The 20,024-nt window shown below is 46.5% G+C and overlaps 1 protein-coding gene across 2 annotated transcripts in view; it reads right to left on the bottom strand.

Moving 5' to 3' along the window:
- Positions 1 to 836: 836 nt before the first annotated feature.
- Positions 837 to 20,024, bottom strand: part of ABHD2 (abhydrolase domain containing 2, acylglycerol lipase) — a 107,559-nt gene continuing 88,371 nt past the window's right edge. For both annotated transcript variants that reach the window (XM_082648204.1, XM_082648205.1), the window contains 5 exons: positions 15,756 to 15,848; positions 13,094 to 13,204; positions 10,483 to 10,552; positions 8,910 to 8,994; positions 837 to 6,731 (listed from right to left, as the gene is read on the bottom strand). In XM_082648204.1, the coding sequence (XP_082504330.1) occupies positions 6,535 to 6,731; positions 8,910 to 8,994; positions 10,483 to 10,552; positions 13,094 to 13,204; positions 15,756 to 15,848 (556 nt within the window). In that variant the 3' untranslated portion in view covers positions 837 to 6,534. The remainder of the gene's footprint in view (positions 6,732 to 8,909; positions 8,995 to 10,482; positions 10,553 to 13,093; positions 13,205 to 15,755; positions 15,849 to 20,024) is intronic.

The following is a 20,024-nucleotide window of genomic DNA, read 5'->3' as shown; positions in this document are numbered from 1 at the left end:
CACATTGGCAAGCTGTTGGCATCGATCTGCCTAACACCCTGGACCTGAAATCTCTTTCATGTGGTACTTTTCATACGCAGTATTCTCTGCAAGTTGGTTTTCTTGGATCAAAGTAGTCTGGCTATTTTGTGGGTGATAGGAAGTGGGGCGGTGGGGTTGGTGCTGGGGGAGAAGCTTGCTTACCAGCAAGGGATACACTTTGGAATTCGATATTGGGCATTTTTAGGCCTCACTAATGCATGTCCTCCAAAACCAACACTCCCCACCCCACTTAGCTTGTCAAAGGTTTTGCATGGCCAAGGAGGGAAGAAAACTCTGAGTGCAAGGTCCCTGGGGTGGGGGAAGCACGGACTGGCACAACTGTCCTGCCTGGGCCAGGACTTGGCCCTTGGAGACCCTTAGCTTGGATTCTGACAGATGCAAAGGAGAAGAAAACACCACCATTACTCAACCAACCCAGTATAACCTTAATTTAGGTCACGTTCACCCAGTCTTTTCAAAGAACACTATTAGAAAAGGAAGGGACTCATGCGTGGCAACCACCATTTACATCTCACCTTACATTCTGTCTACATGGTTCACTTTATAGAGCAAGTATTTAAAATGCTGATATCTCACTCTTCCCAGGCCTTGGCTTTCTTCCTGGAGAGGATGGGCTTGTAAAGACACCTGTGGGCTGCTCATTTCCTTGGTATTTGCAAGGCTGGGTTAAAATCAGTTGTGATGAGAACTTGGTGTTTTGCCCATTTCTTTCAAGCTCATGCTTCGGTGAAGACACAGGAAGAATCCTTTTAGATAGAAAATCTCCACTACAAAGGACGCACAGCCACGCCACATTTTTAGCCTTTTATTTTTTTAAGTAAAGAAATTCCATTGAATCAAAGATAACAAAATTACAGTTTTTGTTTGTAATGATCTTTGTTTACCACCACACAGAATCAAAACAGAACCAAAAGTAATATGAGAACATAAAATGATCAAGGACACCACTGTTTAGTATAATTTCTTAATAAAGGTAAATATCCTCATATTTAGAAAAAATTGCATTGCTAGTTGCAAATCTTAAACACCTCAGTGCTGGAGGATCCTGTATTCTGCCTTCCCCACCCCCAATCCACCAGCACGGAGGCTTTCAGAACACAAACTCAAAAATACATTATTTTCAGGGCAGCATTTGAAGTTTCAGAAAGTCCAAAAAAAAAAATCAAACAAAACAAACAAAAATTAGGAATGTGAAAGTGATGGTTCTCAAAAATCAGTCTGGAAGCAGATCTGCCAACAGAAGAATGGGGTTCATGGAAGTCTAACCAGGAAAGGGGGAGATGCAAACTGGCTCCCCCCTCCACGCCCCCAGCCCCTGGTGTCACTAAGGCAGCTGCAGTGGCAGAAGTCAAAAGCTCAGGTACAGTGAAGGTCTTCCTGAGGCAGTGGGAGAGACCCAGATCACCTGAAACTGGTGTGGAGAGGTGACAGGATTCTACATGGACTTGTGCTTTAGGAAAACTAAAGAGGCCAAAACAAAAACCAAACCAAACCTAACTCCCACACCCAGGAACTCGGTCCACACACTGGGAGGGAGTGGCTGGCGCTGGGACTGAGGGCTCAGCAATTATTCTACGTGACTGTTGGCTGCTCCATGTGGGTGGTCTGGAAGGAGAATGCCTATTGAGATGAAGGGTATTTCTGCAGGTGCTATACGTGGACTGTCCCCAGCTTACGGCGATAGATTTCTTGGCTAATGGGGACCAGAACGGGGAGACGGCAGGTTATAGGTTTTATTACTAACTGACAGGAGTCGAGTTAAAGGACTTAATTCACTGGTTGGAAATTAACTTCAGCTTATTCATTAGAGATAGGTGAATGTTTTACCCACAATACATGCTAGGAAAAACGGTTCAGAAAACGTGGTGTGTGTAGGGGGCTGACTCCTTCAAAAGGGGCAGCTGTCTACCGTCTGGGGTCTGAGAATGGCTGCTTCCAAGGGCCACTTCGGGGGGATGCCTGGGCTACAGCGTCCGAGGCGGTTGCAGCAGTGACACAGGCAAGAGGAAGCAGCTGTAGCTTTGGATAGCATCCCAGTTCTCACTGCGAGTACGGGCCCGTTCCCCTTCAAATAGAATTTGGCAAAAGCAATCCTAGTTTATGAAGAGGGGGCACTTCCCTCTGCTTTGATAACAGGGGGGAGAAGAAAACCTTTCTCCCAATTGCTTGGCCTCTAAATGCCAAAGGCAGGCCACTTTTCATGGTTTTTTGAAGCATCCAAAGTGGCTTTGAACAACAGAGTGAGGCCAAGAAGGAAGAAAGGCGTCAGAGATGAGGTGTTTGGTCAGTTCTGGATTGCTCTTATTGTCAAGGGGTGGGGGCACCTAATGTAATAAGGAGCGTACAGGCCACATGGAGACATTTTCTGGTTTTGCTGTAGCTTTGCTTCAGACTTCTACAGCAGAATAATTTGAATTCCAAAGCCACAATAGTGTTGTACCACCAGGGGATATTCTAGAGGCAAGTTAAGGCTTTCTGGGCAACGAGAACATTCCAGATGATATTGTGAGCGGATGCTGCAGTGAAATGCTTCTTAATAACTCTCCTGTCCTGCCTTAGACGACAAAGACCTGAGTTTTCAACTCAACGTGATGTTTCAGTGATCTTCACTTTAGCACTAAGTCAGAAGCAATGCCACGGGAAAAGAAAAGCCTCTCACAGCTCAGACATCTGCTTGCCCGGCAAACACAAACAAGAACACATGTATTGTTTCCCCGGAGCTGGCAAAACGGATCTCAAGCCACACAGTGACAAAGAGAGCTCTCATTCAGATGCCAGGCATATAAGCTCAGTTACCCAGAAAGTTCAGCTTTAATGAAGACTGTAGTTTTAGAATGAAAGTCTGAGCAGGAAGGGTTTCTGCCCTGGAAACTCTCAAAGCTTGCCCGAGTCACACAGAAGGATGGGGATATTCACCTCGTTCCAACGGTCAGCACCTGTCCCAGTCATAAGACCACCCTCAGTACAGAAAGAATATTGAGATGACAATGGAGGCTCTGAAGAGAAGCCAGTCAGGGACACAGGGCTTTGGGCAAAATCAAGGGTCTTCACCAGCAAAGGCTGAATGCAGTAGCTTCCTCTCTCCAAGTCCCCTCAAGATCAGCCCGAAGTCTTGACTTATCTGTTTCCACTTGCAAGGGCTGTAAGAAGGCCAGCGGGAATGTTCTGGCAAATGATATGTAAGTAGATTAAGTAGACTTAGAGATGGTCTAAGATGAGGTAATTGGAGCTCGGAGAGGTGAAGTGATTGCCCACAATCCAACGTGAATTAGAGACAGGACAAGAATCCAAGTCTCCCAAACCCTGGTTCCCTAACACCACGTCAAGAAAGGCACGCTCCCCTTGCAGGTATATTCCCACTCTCATGTATAAAACGCTGCGGGGAGGTTCAAAGAATATAGTGACAACAAACAACTTTCTGCCTCCCTTCTGCTCTGGAATCACTGGTGCAAACTCACGGGCGGGAAGGTAAGAGGTTTTCCTCAAGTCTGTTAAACTCCCTATTAACATAAATGCATCAAGGAGACTTGAGACCATTTTTTCAAGTCAGATAATCCTGACTTGACTGGGATCTTCATCACTGTCTTCAAACTGTTTAGAGGCAGGGAGAACAACCCGGAGAACTGTTAAAAACCTGCTTGGTTTTTAACATGTTCTTCCTGCGATAGAACTGTCTAGGTTTCCGCAAGTTATATCCTTAACCTGACTTTATTGTATTTTTAACCTGATTTTAAAATATAATATTCAAATACTCTTTGAAAATTCTGCCTTGTTTTAGCCCAAGAGGACCTCAGTAGCAAGAAGAGCCCTCACATTATCATCAGGAACGAAGGAAAAGCAAGGAAAGCTGGAGGAAGGAAAAAGCTGACCTACACATAAAATGCTGCTCCCTTGTTTATTAGGCGAGCTCGCATCTCTGTAAATTCAATGCCTCTGTGCTCTCATTCAGGGACAAACAAGAATTTTCCTGTAAGATAGCCACAGTTACACTCTTATTTCCATGCCTGAGAGCCTGGAGCTTGAACAGAGGCCTTCAGTTGATTTCATGTGAGCCAAAATGGAATGTAAGTGCCATTCAGAGGCACACACTAAAAAGATTTCAGCTGGGAGGCGGTCTCCACAGTCCCGTGGGGTAAATTCCGGTTATGTGGCAACAAAGGCTGTGCCCCGAGCCCTGCCTCTCCTCCGTGGGCCACCAGAACTGCCGTGCACACCAGGCTCCGAGGACTTCTGCCCCCATCCCTGCCAAGTGTGTGACAACAGGACTGTTTTCTCCTCCTGAATGGAGCTGGTACCTGGCCACTGCTTTGTCGGAATAGATCAAGAGATGTGACCTAAGGCAAATGAAAAGGAGCCTCTTGCTTCCTGGGATGGTGATTCAACCCCATTAAGTTATTGCTTCGTTCATCTAATTTCACAAAAAAAGGTCTTGAGACATGAAGGTTGTAGCAGGATATATGACCATGAACCTTCTAGATTATATCTGCGGTTGTTGGTTGGAGGGAAAAGTAACAGAGGGGAGAGACTAGCTTCGAAATTGAGGGATAGATGATAAAGTGCCAATTTGTACTAAAAGAACATGAAAAAGAAAAGCACTTGAAAAGTAACAACTTGGGGGGAAAGTCACAATGATGAATTTGGTGTGTGTGAGAAATTGTACCAAAGCAAAGTCAAGACCATAGAAGTCTCAGTCTCTTCAGATACGGCTGTTTTTGATGTTATTATTTAGGATGACCTGGTGATTGTCAGAAAACAACTTCTTCAGGTTACAGACATTACTGTCACATGACTTGGACCGATGCCCAAACTACATTCACCTGCGGCCATGAGGGTCTGCATCCAGGCCCTCAGGTGGCTCCCTTTACCCCTTAAACATCCACATACAGACCCACTATTTACATTCCTGTCTGTCCTATAGCAAAGGAGAGGAAGCCGGGAAATTTTTTTTATTTATTTAAAGTATCTATAGGTCATTTCACTTGTAATTCTGTTTAGTTCCAGATAGCAACTGCTGATTTTTCAAAGTGCAGGGTTTTTAGATATTCAAGTACCATAGGATTGGAGGAAAGGAGTACTTGAAATGTAGAGTGACTTTTCATTTGAGAAGATAACACTCTGGAAAGATCTGTCCAACACGCTACAAATATGAGCTATTACATTACAAAATCTGGTTTCAAAATCACACCCTCTTCAGTTGGAAAGATATTTCTCCAAACTCAGATCCAACTTTTGAATTGTTTGGTATCAAAAGCCAGAGTTAGAGAGACCTGGGTTAAAAAAATAAAATTATAACTGAGTGTTTAAAAAAAAAACCACCAAAAAACCCCCTCTTTATATGAAATGAGGGACATAAAAAAAAAAGAAGGAAAGGCAAATGACGTCTACATGCTTAGAATAGCTCTCAGGCTCCCCTGGAGAGGTGTTCTCTCAAACCTCAGTAAACTGAGTTTGTCATTGAACTTCAGAACTGGTAGTGATATCGGCAATCTACCTGGCCCAAGTCCCCCATTTTACAGGTGAAGAAACAAAAGTTCAAAGGGACTTTTCCAGGGTCATATAGCCAGTGAGAGGCAGAGTCAGGCATGGCCTGAAGTCTTCACCCCCAGCCCAAGCCCTTTCTGAGACAACACATAGCGATCGCACCAGGGCAGCCGTACACGACAGGCCTTGCAGCTTTGGAGGCTCCTGGGATCTAAGAGATACCTCTGACTACGAATTTCAACAACACAAACTACCGAGATGTTTCTAATTTAAAGGCTCTGCACAACCGTGCTTCTCAAATTTGCCTGGTGAGGAGAATCACCTGGGGCACTTGTCAAAAATTAGAATCCCCAGGCCCCTTCCCAGACCCACTGAAACAGCTTCTCCAAGGGGAGGGACCCGGGAGGCTGAATTTGTAAAAAGCGTCCCAGGTAACTCTCATCAGCAGCAACCTGTGGGAAAACTGTCTTAGAGGACAGTGAGGGAGAAACTTGGTTTGTGAGTCAAGGGAATTTTCTTTGCCACGTAGGAGGCTACAGTCTTGGCCTGGGAGGCCCAGGGTCCCCGGCTCCCAAGCTGAGCTGCATCTACAGCATTGGCTCTTTTTAGGGTCTACGTCAGGACACATACACCACCACAAAATAACATACATCCTTCACTGCTCTTGGGGAAAAGCCTTCTGATTGGCAAAGCAAAACTGCTGTTCAGACACATTTTTAATAGGGAAACTAGATGTAATTGGCTTGAAAGCAATCAGATGCTGACACCGGACAGGAGGGTGAAAACCCCGTTGCTTGTCACCATGGCTAACAATGCAGTGGAGAAAACCAGTAACTAAGCACAAAAATAGCCTGGAGCTCCCAGGGACGGCCACCTACTTCAAGTCAGGTGTGTCTAGTGGGTGGTCTCCGTTGATGGTGTGAGGTCAGATCCAGGTCACTGAGGGAGATGGGAGACCTGAAACAGCCGGTGACCAGGGCAGCTGGTGCGCACCAGAGTCCGGGGGCTGCCTCACTCCAGGTCGGCCTCCACCTGTTCCGTGTCAGAGCACTGCGACTTGTTGCGTTCCCACTGGCAAATGGCATTGGCGTACTCCACCACCAGCTTATCCATCCATGTCAGGGGCTCGGGGAACAGCACGGACCCCTCAAAGAAGCCCAGGTGGCCCCCGTGCAGGGGCAGCACAAACATGACGTTCTCCCGTTTCTCTGTAGGAGAAAGGCAGCTGAGTGAGTCACTGTTCTCTGACCAGCTCCAGGGCAGGAGGTGCAAAAGTGAGCTGACCAGGGCGGCCCAGGCTTTCTCCACAGGCGAAGGTGTCACCTAAGTGGACATCTGATTTCTACTCCCTCTGCCTCATTCACCAAAGCGGGAGGGAGATTTGGTGGGGCAGGCAACATGGTGGGATCTAGCAAGTTTTGGAATAGCAGCTTGGCTTTGGAGCAGAATGGGTACCGCCTTAGGAGATCCTTAAAACTCTAAGTGGTTCTCAAACTTGGCTGCATATTAGAATCACCTGGGTTTTTTTTATGATCCCTATGTTGCATCCAGACCAATGAGATTCTGATTTGAGGGGAGGGGTGGGGTGGAGTTGGGGGGTGGTAGGTGAGAGAGGGAGGACCCAGGTGCTGGTGTTGCTAAAACTCCCCAGCTGACTTGATTGTACAGCCAAGTACCTCCCAACTTCGTGTATCCAAATCACCTGGGAGACTGCCTTAAAATGCAGATTCAGCTTTAATAGGCCTGGGGAAGGAGCTGAGATCCTGCATTTCCTTTTTTAAAAAGATATTTATTTATTTATTTGGCTGCACTGGGTCTTAGTTGCGGCATGTGGGATCTTTAGTTGTGGCATGCAGGCTCTCAGTTGCAGTGTGCAGGATCTAGTTCCCCGACCAGGGATGGAACCTGGGCCCCCTGCATTGGGAGCGCAGAGTCTTAACCACTTCGCCACCAGGGAAGTCCCCAGATTCTGTGTTTCTGACAAGCTCCTGGGCGATGCCGATGCTACTGGTGGGGACCAGCCTTTGAGGAGGGACTCATAACACTTAACACTCTTATTTACTAGAGAACCAGATGAATTCAATGGAGTCAATGATTTTTCATTACAGAACTTTATTTTTCAAGGCTAAAACATAAAGCTGCGTTAAAAGACGGCCAAGCTCTCAATGGCACGTGCTAAACGGCCATTTGAGAATTATTAACCTGGAGCTTGACCTTATGAGTCCACGTTTAAGTTAGTCCCGCATGGGCTGGTAAAGCCATTACCGAAGATATGTGCAAAATGGGCAGCCAGGTACAGTCAGGTACCACAGGGAGCATCTCTCTTCCCAGGGGGATAAGTGACAACGGGTCCCTTGCTGGCTGCTCCAGGCCTCTGAGGCGCTTCCTGGCACTCACATTTCTGGCTCTGCAAGGGCTCTTTTCTTGTCTGACCCCCTTTATTCTTCCCTTTCGGCTGCTATTTTCTAAGTTTCTGTGTGACAGCATTACTGCTATGGATGTTACTTTAGATATGCAGAAGGAAACCAGCATGGCTGCTTCCTCTCACTGCAGCCCACGTGGCTGCTTTTGTGTAGGGAGCCTGTGGTCTGATAGACGGTTGACACATAGCTTTTTATCACATAATGCACCTGCGACACACGCATTCACTCTGAGCGGAGAACGGAGCTCTGTCTGGGCGTGGGTCCTTTATCTGCTTGCTATGTTATCTACTCTTTAACTTGGGGTCATGAGAGAATCAGAAGTACCCCTTTTCCCCCTGGTTAACATATGGTATTTACAAGAGGAAATGCAATTACAGAGGACTGGGAAGGGAGATTAGGTACAATGCAAAGTAACTTTAGATTGTGACCCAAGTGTTTCCTTCCGTTACCCTCTTTCTAGTTTCTCCCGTAGCTCCTACCTAGCATGCTGTGAGGCCGTGCAAGCCTGGGGCAAGATAACATTCTCATGAACAACATTCTTTGCTTTTTCAGTTGCTTATATTTTTATCCTCAAAGCAGATGGGGAGGCTGTCTGTCACAAGAGGTAGCAAAACTGGCTTTTTTGTTTTGCTTTTCAGGTCAAATTTTAAGTCTAAATATCTCTTTAAGTCAAACTCTCAGACTTAATGGACCCAAATCCCTGAGGCCGTAATTTCACAGAACACCAGGGGACTCCCCGAACCTCTTGGCTATGGATATAAATGATGATCCTGTCTCTTGCACCAGGAGAGAACATGAAAAGGCTCTACCCAGGCTCCATCACAGCCCCAGAACTATCAGGCTAGAATAAATAAGAACACTGCCAAGAGATACCCTGATCGCCAGGATATGACAGCATGATGAAGGTGACATACTGTGGCAATTTGCTGAGCGGTTGAGGGAGCAGCAGCAAGAAACACTGACCTGAAAGAGATTTTGGAATGGTTAGAAGACTTTCATGCACCAAGGGGTCATCGGCTGCATTCACCAACATGAGAGGTACATAAATCTGAAACAAGAAAATAAAGCAGAATTAAATGATCAGTTCTCTTTTTTTAGACCCCGTTGATCCAAGGCTCAAATACACTACCAGATATGTCTTTGAAGCAAAGGGAAGAGGGTCAGTGCTCAGTTTCCTGAACATGTGGACTCAGGACACCTCGTATTTCCTGGTGGTGGCAGGAATGATAACTGCTGCTGTGATCACAGCCCTGGCAGGCATGTGCAGGAGCCAAGCTCGGTGTCCTAGGTGACCCACGTGCTCTGATGGAGCACGGGTAAAGACTCTACAATACTCACTGGCAAAATATTTCTGATCGTCCGCACAGTGTCTCATATTAGCCATACCTTTCCGAAAAATGACTTTACAGAGTTATGTACATATTCATTCAATTTATATGGTGGGGAGGAAAAAAGGAGTGTGCTCCACTCCAGAAAAAGGAGGCTTTCTAGAAGAATCTGAAGGTTGAAAACAGGTGCAGGCTGGTGGATATCGGGAAGCTCTTGGCAGCTTTGCATTCAACATCCATTTATCAAAACAGCCAGTAAGCGTTCTTTTTCATTTTAGCAGAGGTGGTGCTGATGGGGGTGCTCAGACATTACTGAACAGCCATGCCCAGGAACATAATGACTGGTTGCCTCACCCGGAGGCCTCTGACACTGGCTCTGGACAGCTTCACGTTTCTGTAATGGCTTAAATGAAGACATGAAAAGCCTGGATGATGACGCTAAAGTAGGAGGGGTGGCCGATATGACACGAAGGCAGAACTGCCATTCACAATGGTATGCTTAAGCTGGGGGAGTGGTGGACTAAACAACAGGTGGACATTGATAGGGATAAATGGGAAGTCCTGTGTTTGAGTAGAAAGGGCTATTGTTCAAAGACAGAAGGGGAGAGACTGATTTGGTGGTGGTTCAGGTAAAAAACATGGGGGTTATGATTGGCCACAAGCTTAATTTAATACAAAGTTTATTGTAGCTGCTCACACCTGCATTAATATAAACCAGTCTACTTCGACAAAACACATGCTCCTCTATCATTCTGACACAGAAATGCATCTATTTCACTCTGTGCTTGCCAGATCATGGCAGGAATTTTGAGTTCAGTCCTAGGCACCATACCAACAAAATACATGATGACCAAAACAGGGTCTAGGATTATAAGAAATCTACATGGACTCCCTGGGAGGAACCATGGTATAGGAACCAGGCAGGATTATACAGTCAAAGGAAGACTAAGAAAAAAATGGGTGCGGTAGCGATTTTAAGGGCTTTCACCACACTAAGGGGCAGCTCTGGGATATTATATGGAGGTCACAGAGGAGCAGAGTTTGGTTCAATAATAAACCCAAGTCAACAACTAGAGCAGTTGGAGCCAGATGCTGGGAGAGCTTCCACCAGGGAAGCTTAGGAGGGATGCTTGTTATATCACGGGTGGAGCTGGGTGGGGTGATACTAATTCTGAGATGCTGTTTCCTGAGTTGACGTGGTCACTCACCCTGTGCAGGTACCTCATGCAGCTTTCTTCCTCGTAATATTCCTTCAGGGAGTTATAGCCATGAAACTTCCTGGGACACACACACACACACACAAAGGAAAAAGACAAAACAACACTTGAAATAAGATTAGAATGCTGAATTGATTTTATTACTGTGCCAGTTCCCACACTAGCTCATCATATCAGTAGAATATACACAGGCACCAGAGTTAGGGGTTAAGAGCACCCAGCTTTGGCATCTGACTTCAAATCCTGGCTCTGTCACTTACTGACTATGGACCTTAGGCAAAGGGTTTAACCTCTCTGAGCTTCTCTTCTGTAAAATGGAGCTAGCGACAGGAGCTTCTTTAACGGCACTGTGAGATTTATGACATTAAAGTGACATTTTATTAGCACAGTGACTGGCCCAGAGTAATTACTCAGTAAGTGTTATCTGTAGTAATTATTAGCGGATGTTACATCTTTTTGAGGCAGCATAAAACCAGATGTCACTGTAGACACTAAGAAACTGCAATTCGAAGACATTTACTAGAACTTTGTTTTCAACAGAATTCTTCCGGGCAGAGTGATCTGGACCACTGTGAACTGGAATGAAATATGTACTGGATAATAGAAATGAGACAGGGATTCAAAGTTACCGACTCTGTCCTCCATGGAGCAGTAGTCAGAGACACACTGACATTGACAAACCCTTCGGTGCTTCAGCAGGCAGGTCCTGCAGCTTTGCCCTGCCCTGTGCTCTGAGAGGCCGGCACGATTCAGCCTGGAGCTCTGACACCAGGAGACAGAGTCAACCCCAGGTCAGAGGATCTCTGGAAACCTCATTTCATTCTGACACAGATTAAGGCCTCTGGTTTGTGAATAGTAGGAGTTTTTTGTCCTGACTGGGGTCTTCAGGGTATCTCGGCTCCCCTGTAGCTGTAGATCTCTTCCACTCCCAGGCTCCTTAGACATCTCTGCCGGCGAAGGACCCTCAGGTTGGACTATTTGGGCCAAACTTGACAGGGAGGAGGCCGAGTGCAGAAATCATCTCTAGGACATTTGTCTCCGTGAAATCAGCCCCTCTGAGGTCTCAGTGGGCCAGGAAGGCACTCTCGTCCTCCAGTATTACTGGTGGCGGGTTGATGAGGAGGCTGCCCAAACTGGTTATGATCATGAAAACTGCTACTATCTAACACTATTAAAAAAGGAAGAGGGCTTCCCTGGTGGCGCAGTGGTTGAGGGTCCGCCTGCCGATGCAGAGAACGCGGGTTCGTGCCCCGGTCTGGGAAGATCCCACATGCCGCGGAGCGGCTGGGCCCGTGAGCCATGGCCGCTGAACCTGCACGTCCGGAGCCTATGCTCCGCAACGGGAGAGGCCACAACAGTGAGAGGCCCGCATAACGCAAAAAAAAAAAAAAAAAAAAAGGAAGAGTTTTAGGAAGAGTTGAAGAACACTCTCTTTTGGGCTTAAAAAAATTTAGAAGATGAATGAAATTTAAGTAACTTTGTTTTCTTTTTCTCATTAGTGTAGTGTCTGCACCACAGTAAAGTTGCACACCCCATCGTAAGTGAGGCTGGGTATAATTCATTCTCACCTTCTGAACGTGCCAGCAATTTCCCAATTTCCATTTCCTTTGAGTAACTGTTCATGGGCATATTTCAAAGTTAACTGGTGTAAGAAGGCTACTAAAATCCCATAAGGAAGGTAAATACAGATCTCATACTCTTAGGTCAATACGTGCCTATCTATTGGATGAACACTAGCTTGCTTTAGGCCACACCTGAAGGTATCAAGTGATCTCTAAATAAAAAGGATGACTTTTTCAAGAGAACGATGAGGTCAGAGATTAACTTTACCTCTTCCAGCTAATGCTAACCTCAGTCAGAAACTACCGGTGCCAGGAAAGAGGACACTGTCAGTGTGGTGACCTCAGGTGCCTGGAGAGGCCTGGAGGGGCGGCAGGGAAAGGGCAACCGAGTGAAGTGGGCGGGCTTTGCATATTACACTCAGAGGAGAGTCTTTATGCCCCTAAAGGAAGAGGCTCTGTCCATTTTTCTTGTAACACACAGCTCTCTCGGTCTATTTTTGGTTTTTCTACTTTTGATAGAGACATAGGCAGGTACAAGAAATATTTTCCTTCTCCTTTTACTCCAATGCCACATGCAGTTTATGTGACATCTGATCCCTGACCGGTGTTGAGGACTGTGGACAACTAGGGCACGCATACCCCAGCTCCCCAGTTCAAGCTCAGTTGGCCATGCAGGAATGTAGAACGAGTGGTCAGAGCCTCTTCCTATTTTTTTTTTTTTTTTTACATTTTTTGGCCATGCCATGCCATGTGGCATGTGGGATTCTAGTTTCCCGACCAGGGATCTAACCCGCACCCCCTGCATTTGAAGTGCTGAGTCCTAACCACTGGACTGCCAGGGAAGTCCTCTTCCTATTTTTTTAAGAGACATTAGAAATTTGGATTTCTCTGTGAAATCTTCAGTTTTTAAACAGTAGACATTAAAAAAAAAAAAACAACCAAAACCCTTAACACTAAAGTGGGCAGAGGAAACCCCTAGCGCTGGGCAGCAACGGCCTGCTACCTCCCGCCTAGCACCCTGCCCCAGAGCATGGGCACACCTCATCACATTGTCGTCGATCTGCATCAGGGATGTGGCTGTGTAGAGGCGGCTCAAGTCTGTGTCCTCCAGGCTCTGAGGTTTCTTAACATGGTCTCCAAAAAGAGCTTGCCTACAATGAGACAAGAAGCAAACAGAGAATGAAAAGCAGATGATAAACCAAATCATCACACTGTACAATGAAATACCTTACAATTTTGTCAATCATACCTCAGTAAAGCTGAAAAAAATTTTTTTTTAAAGCACATGATAAACAACCACAGCCGAGCCTACTTTCTTGCCCAGAGGCAAGCCAGGAGAGGGTCTCCGACATAGCGTCTGCGCGTAACTTAGAAATAAATCCCTTCAGGCTTCAGAATGTCCCAGAGGACACCCTTGCACTGTTGGCTTTTGAATAACCGAAGAAGGATCAACAGCAAGACCTTATTTTCCTTGCCGCTGTCTAAGGGGCAGCTAGACAAACTGAAGATTGTGTTTGAGCCTAGGTGACTATTACAAAACTGGCCCTGCAGAGAGGTCTCAGGATGGGCTCTGTGGCCTGTGGTGGGCTGTCAGCCAAACAGTGGGGGGCCTTAGTCTAAAGTTGTGGAGGCCCCATCTTTACACTGGTGTTGACACCTCCCCCTTTAGCAGAACCCCTTTCTCTTTATGAGCCCTTTGTGTCACTTAACAAGGAAGATAACGGTTAACCCATTCAGCATTTGGGCAAATCAACAGCCCTCCAATATGTTCGCTAAAAAGCTAACGTATACTCAGAAGAGTAATTATTTCCAGTAAGAAAATGATCCTTCTGGAGAGGATGACAACAAAGGCAGAGATCAAAATGTGCACATTTAGACGTCCATTCCCAGCAAGGGCTCTCACTCACACAGCTGAAGGAAGACTGAGTTTGCTTTGAGGTTTGGCCCTACAGTGGGAAAAATTCATTACGGAAACTAAATGCTCTGGTATCCATTCACAACCTCTTCCAAAGAAGAGGAACAGATTTCTTAAAAATTTTTTTTTTCAAAAGAGTATTAGGAAGATTATATACTTAAAGGATAGAATTCACAATTTAAAGTGTGTCCCAATAAAACTAGAACAAAATTTTAAAAAAGAAAAGACAATGCTGATAGAGAAAAAAAATTATAATAAAGTATCCCTAAAATTTCTAGGTGTTTGGCTTTCTGTGGTAAATTTTAAAAATGTAAATACCCTGAGAGCACATCCAGAGGACTCTGCCAGTTTGTTAAGAATTACAAGATGGACCCTTTGGACTAATTTATTAATGGCAAGACTGGGCCCTGTAGCAAAACAAATGTTGCCTGGGAGGAAGGAGTTCACTTTCCATTGCAGAGGTATGGGAAGACACACAGAGGACTTGGAATTGGTGTCTGATGGCCTGGTTTCACCCCTGCTGGAACTTCAGCAAATCCCTGGATCCATCCAAACCTCAGCTGAGCCATACCCGAATCAGGGCCCAGCACACAACTGATGCTCACACACCATGATCTGAGCAGAAAGTCAGCCAGCCCAGGGGACATAAGTCTCCCTGTGCCCTCCACTCACCCAACACCAGGGCCTGGGGATGTGCCTGACAGCCTGAGGGGCCTGCAAGCGCCAGCCTTGCCCAGGCGCCATGTGAACCCCACCTACAGGAAGCCCAATCTAGGGTGCTTGGCTGGCCAGGTGGGCAGTACATTTTATTTTAATCACTGAAAAAAAATAGGATAAGAAACTGATCATTCAGTCAGGTTGCTTTTCCTAGGATGGCATCAAAACCCCCCTAAAATTGTACTTTTTGAGTGCCCAATATGTACCAGGCTCTGGGGGAATCAAAACACGCCCGAGCCCTCCAGTGCTTTCCAGTTTAGTTCATGATGCGGGACTCACACTGCGGAGGCAGCAGAAAAACGACTTGTCAGGGGAGGAGCTAGCTTCACAGAGGCAGATACCCGAGACGGACCTAAAAGGATGGGCTGGGTTTGGACAAGCAGAGATGAGGGGAAGGGGGTCCTCAACAAGGGCATAAGTGGTGTGGGAGAGGCCAGAGGGCACGTGGGCCTCTGAGCGGCCTGGTCCAGCTGGAGAGGGAGGGAGGCATGGGGGAGGAGGGAGAGCCAACATCGCTAACAATAATCACAACGATGAAATCATCACTAATATTTCTTGAGCCCTACTGAAGACCAGGTGCTGCTCTAAGCACTTGTCAGGGGCTAACCCACCAAAGGATTCTGAGCAGGAGACAGGCAGGCAGAGCATGGAGAGTGTGGACACCATGCTTGGCATCAGCAGCCAGACTCCTGTCATGCTGCTGCTTGGTCACAACCCCAAGAGCCAGCAGAGAACGATTCTGGATCCCCAAGCACAAAAGCATCCTAAGGAGAAAAGCTCCCCAACAGTGACAAGCCAACCTCAGGATTGCCCGCATTTGGGAAAGAATGGTGTGGAAACGGTTTCTCTTTCTTCTTGGACTTTTTGAAAATTATGGAAGCAGAAAGCGATTTGGTGAATTTGGTAGCTTGGGACAAGTTTGTTTCTAACCAAGTCACAAAACAGTCAGCAGACAATGTGTACCACCTCTGCCTTTTTTTTTTTTTTTCCTGGAGAAAGAGGAATTTTGGCTTTTAGTGAAATAAGCTCAGAAAAGAACTGTCTCCCAAGGGATAGGGAAGGCAACACACCTGTGCGAGAGGATAATTTTCTTCATGTTGTCGGCCATGAGGAAGTTGTAGAAGCGCCGGCACTGATCCCACTGCATGAAGGTTTCCTGGGCCCTGGAAGAACCACAAGTGACAGTGAGAGGGACTGTGTCCTGGAGAGGAGAGGATGGGGCTGGCGAGGGCAGGAGGCAGAGCTCTTGCCGCTGGAGAGCACCAGCTCCCTACGCTGGAACGTGGGCTTTGATGCGTGGTCCTCAAACTACCTGTAGAGATACCAGAACAGCTGAACGCTGCTGAACATGAGGCCCCAGCCAGAAAGCTCTCTGGGGCCACAGGCTTTGTTGCTGACACTCCTGACCCCCTCCTTCCATCACCTTGGTCTTCTCTTCGTCACAGGACCTATTCAATTGTCATTTGAACACGTTCGCTACTCGGCTTCCTACCCTGCAAGCATGTTTTTCTGGCTTAATAACAGGAGTGTGTAAAGGGAGGGGGTGTGTGGAGAAAATAAGTGCATGGAAAAACCTGAAAACACTTATACGTGGAATCTAAAAAATACAACAAACTAGTGGATAAAACACAAAAGAAGCAGACTCAGAATAAACTAGTGGCTATCAGTGGGGAGAGGGAAGGGGGGAGGGGCTGTGGGGGGAAGGGTTATTATGGGAGTGTATGAAATCGTGTGTGAAACTTTTAAAAACAGTAAAGCACTATAGAATTTAAACAATCATTCAATAACGGTTTAAAAAATGGGAAGGGAAAAAAAAAACAACACTTGTTGCCATTTGTGAGGCAAAGGAAAATCATATACTTTGAGCTTTCTTTTGATTAGCCTTAGCATATTCAAGGGGCAAGGAACGGAAGAAGTAGCGAGGCCATCAACCCCTTCTAGGCCCAGCTGCTGGGACTGGTCCTGAGTCTTTTTTCCTCTAGAGCTATTGTGTGATTGGCACGGCAAGGCCTACCGACATGTGGGGTCACCAGGCAGGCAACACCCCTGCTTCCAGATCAGGAGACCACGGGCTCAGAGACGTCAAGCGACCTGCCCTGGGTCACACTGGAACGGTCAGGTATGGCTGAGTCTAAGCCAGGCCTGCCTGGCTCCAGCATGTGTGTTCCGCCACCATCACCTTGTCCCTCCTCTACTCGCCTCTGCGGCCAGATTTCCTCACCCACGTGTCAGGTGAACAAACACCGATGTTGTCATTCCCAGGCTGCCGCTCAGCCCTCCCCACTTCGTGCTTTCTTCCCTCGGGGGGTGTGAACCCAGACACAGCTGCCACGGAGGCCACGCTAACCTTCATTTTGCAGATTTCTGAGTCTTGAGGCCTGATTCCACCCTGGGAATGAGTCTGGGTGTCACTATTCCCATACAGATTCCATTGGCCTCATCTCCCAGATGGCCAGAGAGGGGACTCTTGAGAGAGGGTGGTACATAGGTATTTTTAAAAAAAATCCAGGGAGTTACAAAAGTAATTTCCCCAAAACTGCCACACTTCAATTTTGGAATAACAAACATTTCCCGTAACATCGCGGTTAAAAAATCAGAACTGGCGGGAAGTTAAAAGTGAAAGGGTTTGTGGATTTAACGGCCTATGATGTGCTCATAAAACATGGGCTAAAGCTCACAGTGAAGACTAACACTGCCTTCAAAGGTCAAAAGGTCATTCTATAAATGCACGAGTTTTTTGTGGGGGGCTCCCTGAACACTGTAGGAGCAGAAAGGACGGGCCGGATCACCATGGGCAGGGCCCCAGCTAAGGCAGGACTGTGGACACTTGCCTCTTGGTCTGAGGGAGGAGGGGGGTCACCCAATCTGTGACCCACAGCCTGCTGCCAGGGCGGGTCTCCCTCCTCTGACCTTGGACCCAAGCTGTCCCTTCTTCAGAAAGACTATGGTCTCAAAATCCCAGCTTTCTCTTGCCCTCATCCTTTTCTCCCTTTGCTGACCTTCTAACTGCTTTTGTTAGTATCTCCTTCATATTAGAGGAACTGCGGAGGTTGGGAAGGAAGGGGGCACTGACCATAAATTTAAGCTATGAGAAGATGCTCCAGCGCTGCAGATTCCTTGATTGAATCACCCCAGCGGTGCCACTCACTGAAAGGCTCTGGGAATACACGGGGGCCCCGGGCCTCAAGGGACTGGGATAAGGTTGCTGGGACCAATGTTTTACCCAGTCAACGCTGGCCAACATTGATTCCTCATATCTTCGGTTTACCACACAGTATATTTAAGGGATGTCTTTCACTACCTCTGAATATAAAATTAAGGGATTGAAACTTAATTTTATATTAGTTTTAAGAAAACATAATCAAGACCAACATATTATAAAAACATTCATTTCATATATCTAAAAAATGACCTGGTTTCTTCAATACCACCACCACCAACAAACTGAAAAGAAATAAAAGAGAGGGGGATCCTACAGACTAAAAGCAACTGAAGAGACAAATCAATAAATGCAATGTGTGGACATTATGGGGATCCCAATTCAAACAAACTGACTGTTAAAAAAACTTCCATGAGACAATCAAGGAAATCTGAACACTGACTAGAAACGGGATGATATTAGGAATTATTAATTTTTCGGTGTGATAATGGTATTGTGATTATGTTTAAGAAAAAGTCCTTAGAGTTTTTTAGTGCTACTTAGTGAAATATTTACAAGTGATATGACATAATGTCTGGGATTTGCTTGAAAATAATCCAGTTTATGGGGGAGTGGTACGTGGATGAGGTGCAGAGGAAACAAGAGTGGCCAAGAGTTAAGCATGGTTGAAGCTGGTGGTGGGTACACGGGGGTTCAATATCCTATTGCTTTTATTTTGTATGTGTCTAAAATGTTCCATAACAATGAAGAAGAAGGAGGAGGAAAAGAAAGATAGAAAATAGAAAATCTTTTGGATTATGAGCTACTGAAAATTATTTACCCTGCTGAGGACAGCCAAAGATCAAAGTCAGTTTTAACTGTTAACCCTGAGCCTCAACAACCATTTTCAGGGATGGCAAAAGACCAGCAGGTGGTCTGGAACCGTTATATACATGGCCCGTCAAGAACCTCACTCATGCAGCTCCCACTGAAGCCAAACTCCAATTTATCTGTCATGTTTTTGCAGTGAGAGGAAGCAGGAGGCAGAACCAGGCTAGAGGGGCAAACGAGCCCAGGGCTTGGGGCTGGTGATGGGATGAAGGTCTAACAAGATGTCCAGGCCACCTGGCTGGCAAGAGTTAGAGCAGAGACTTGAACTAGGGCCCATCTGACCCCACTGGGTAGTTCACCAAACTCTGCAGAAGCCACTTCACCTCTCCAAGCCTCAGTTTCCTTATCTGTCAAATCAGGAGGTTGAACTAGAGAAGCAGTTTTCACACCCAGATTGCTCTGTGGCTGAGGTAGGTAGACAGTTCTATCACAGGCCTGACAGAGGCCACCCTGGGGGCCTTGGTGTTGCTTTCATTGCTTCTGTTAATGGTGGATGGACTTCTGCAGACAGTGGTGGATGTTGTGAGTGGGGAGCCGGCCAACCGGTGGTGTTAAGAATGGGTCTGAATTCTGGCCTCGGCTGAAGAGACCTGAGGGATGGGCAGGCTCCTGGGCATGCATCTCATGAGGATGAAGAGAATGTCTGCCTGGAAACCAGATGATTCAGTCAAGAAGGTTTAAAGAGAATGGTGGTGGTGGTAGGGGAAGAACACTCAGATGAGACTATAACATAGGGTACCATGGCGGACAGACTTCAAGTATGACAGGGTGATAAGCATAGTGGTGTCATGAGAACAAACGGCAAAGAACGGGGAGGGAGAGATGACATTTATAGCCTCAGATACCGGTATGCCAATGGAAAGAGCACGCACAGGTGAACTCAACTCGGCAGAGTCATAAGATATGAGAGGTATCGGTGAGACTTGCTGAGATGAGAGCAGGATTGGAAGGAACCCTGCGATGGACACTGTGTAGCTATTTAAAATAAGGTAGACAAGGAGAAGCAGAAAAGTGCTATATGACAAGAAAACAGAGACCAAGGTGGAAAAACATGTGGGGAATGTTTGGGTGAGATCTGCCACGTCAGATGGAAGAAATGAATTTTCATTTTTTGATGCTAAATGGGCACCAAAACCAGGGGACTTCAGCTCTCTAGACACTGAAAGAATCCCTTACTTCGCCACACAGCAGAATATCCAAGTTCTTGACTTGCCTCTAAATAGCTATGTTCTCCAGAAGAGAGAAGGGATGGCAGAAACTGCTCCCAGGCTGAGCTAGATGCTGGCCCACCAGGAGAAACTGGCTGAGG

The sequence above is a fragment of the Grampus griseus genome, assembly GCF_964374135.1.
Source record: "Grampus griseus genome assembly, chromosome: 2".
Classification (NCBI taxonomy): Eukaryota; Metazoa; Chordata; class Mammalia; order Artiodactyla; family Delphinidae; genus Grampus; species Grampus griseus.
This window is presented reverse-complemented; position numbering and strand designations above follow the sequence as displayed.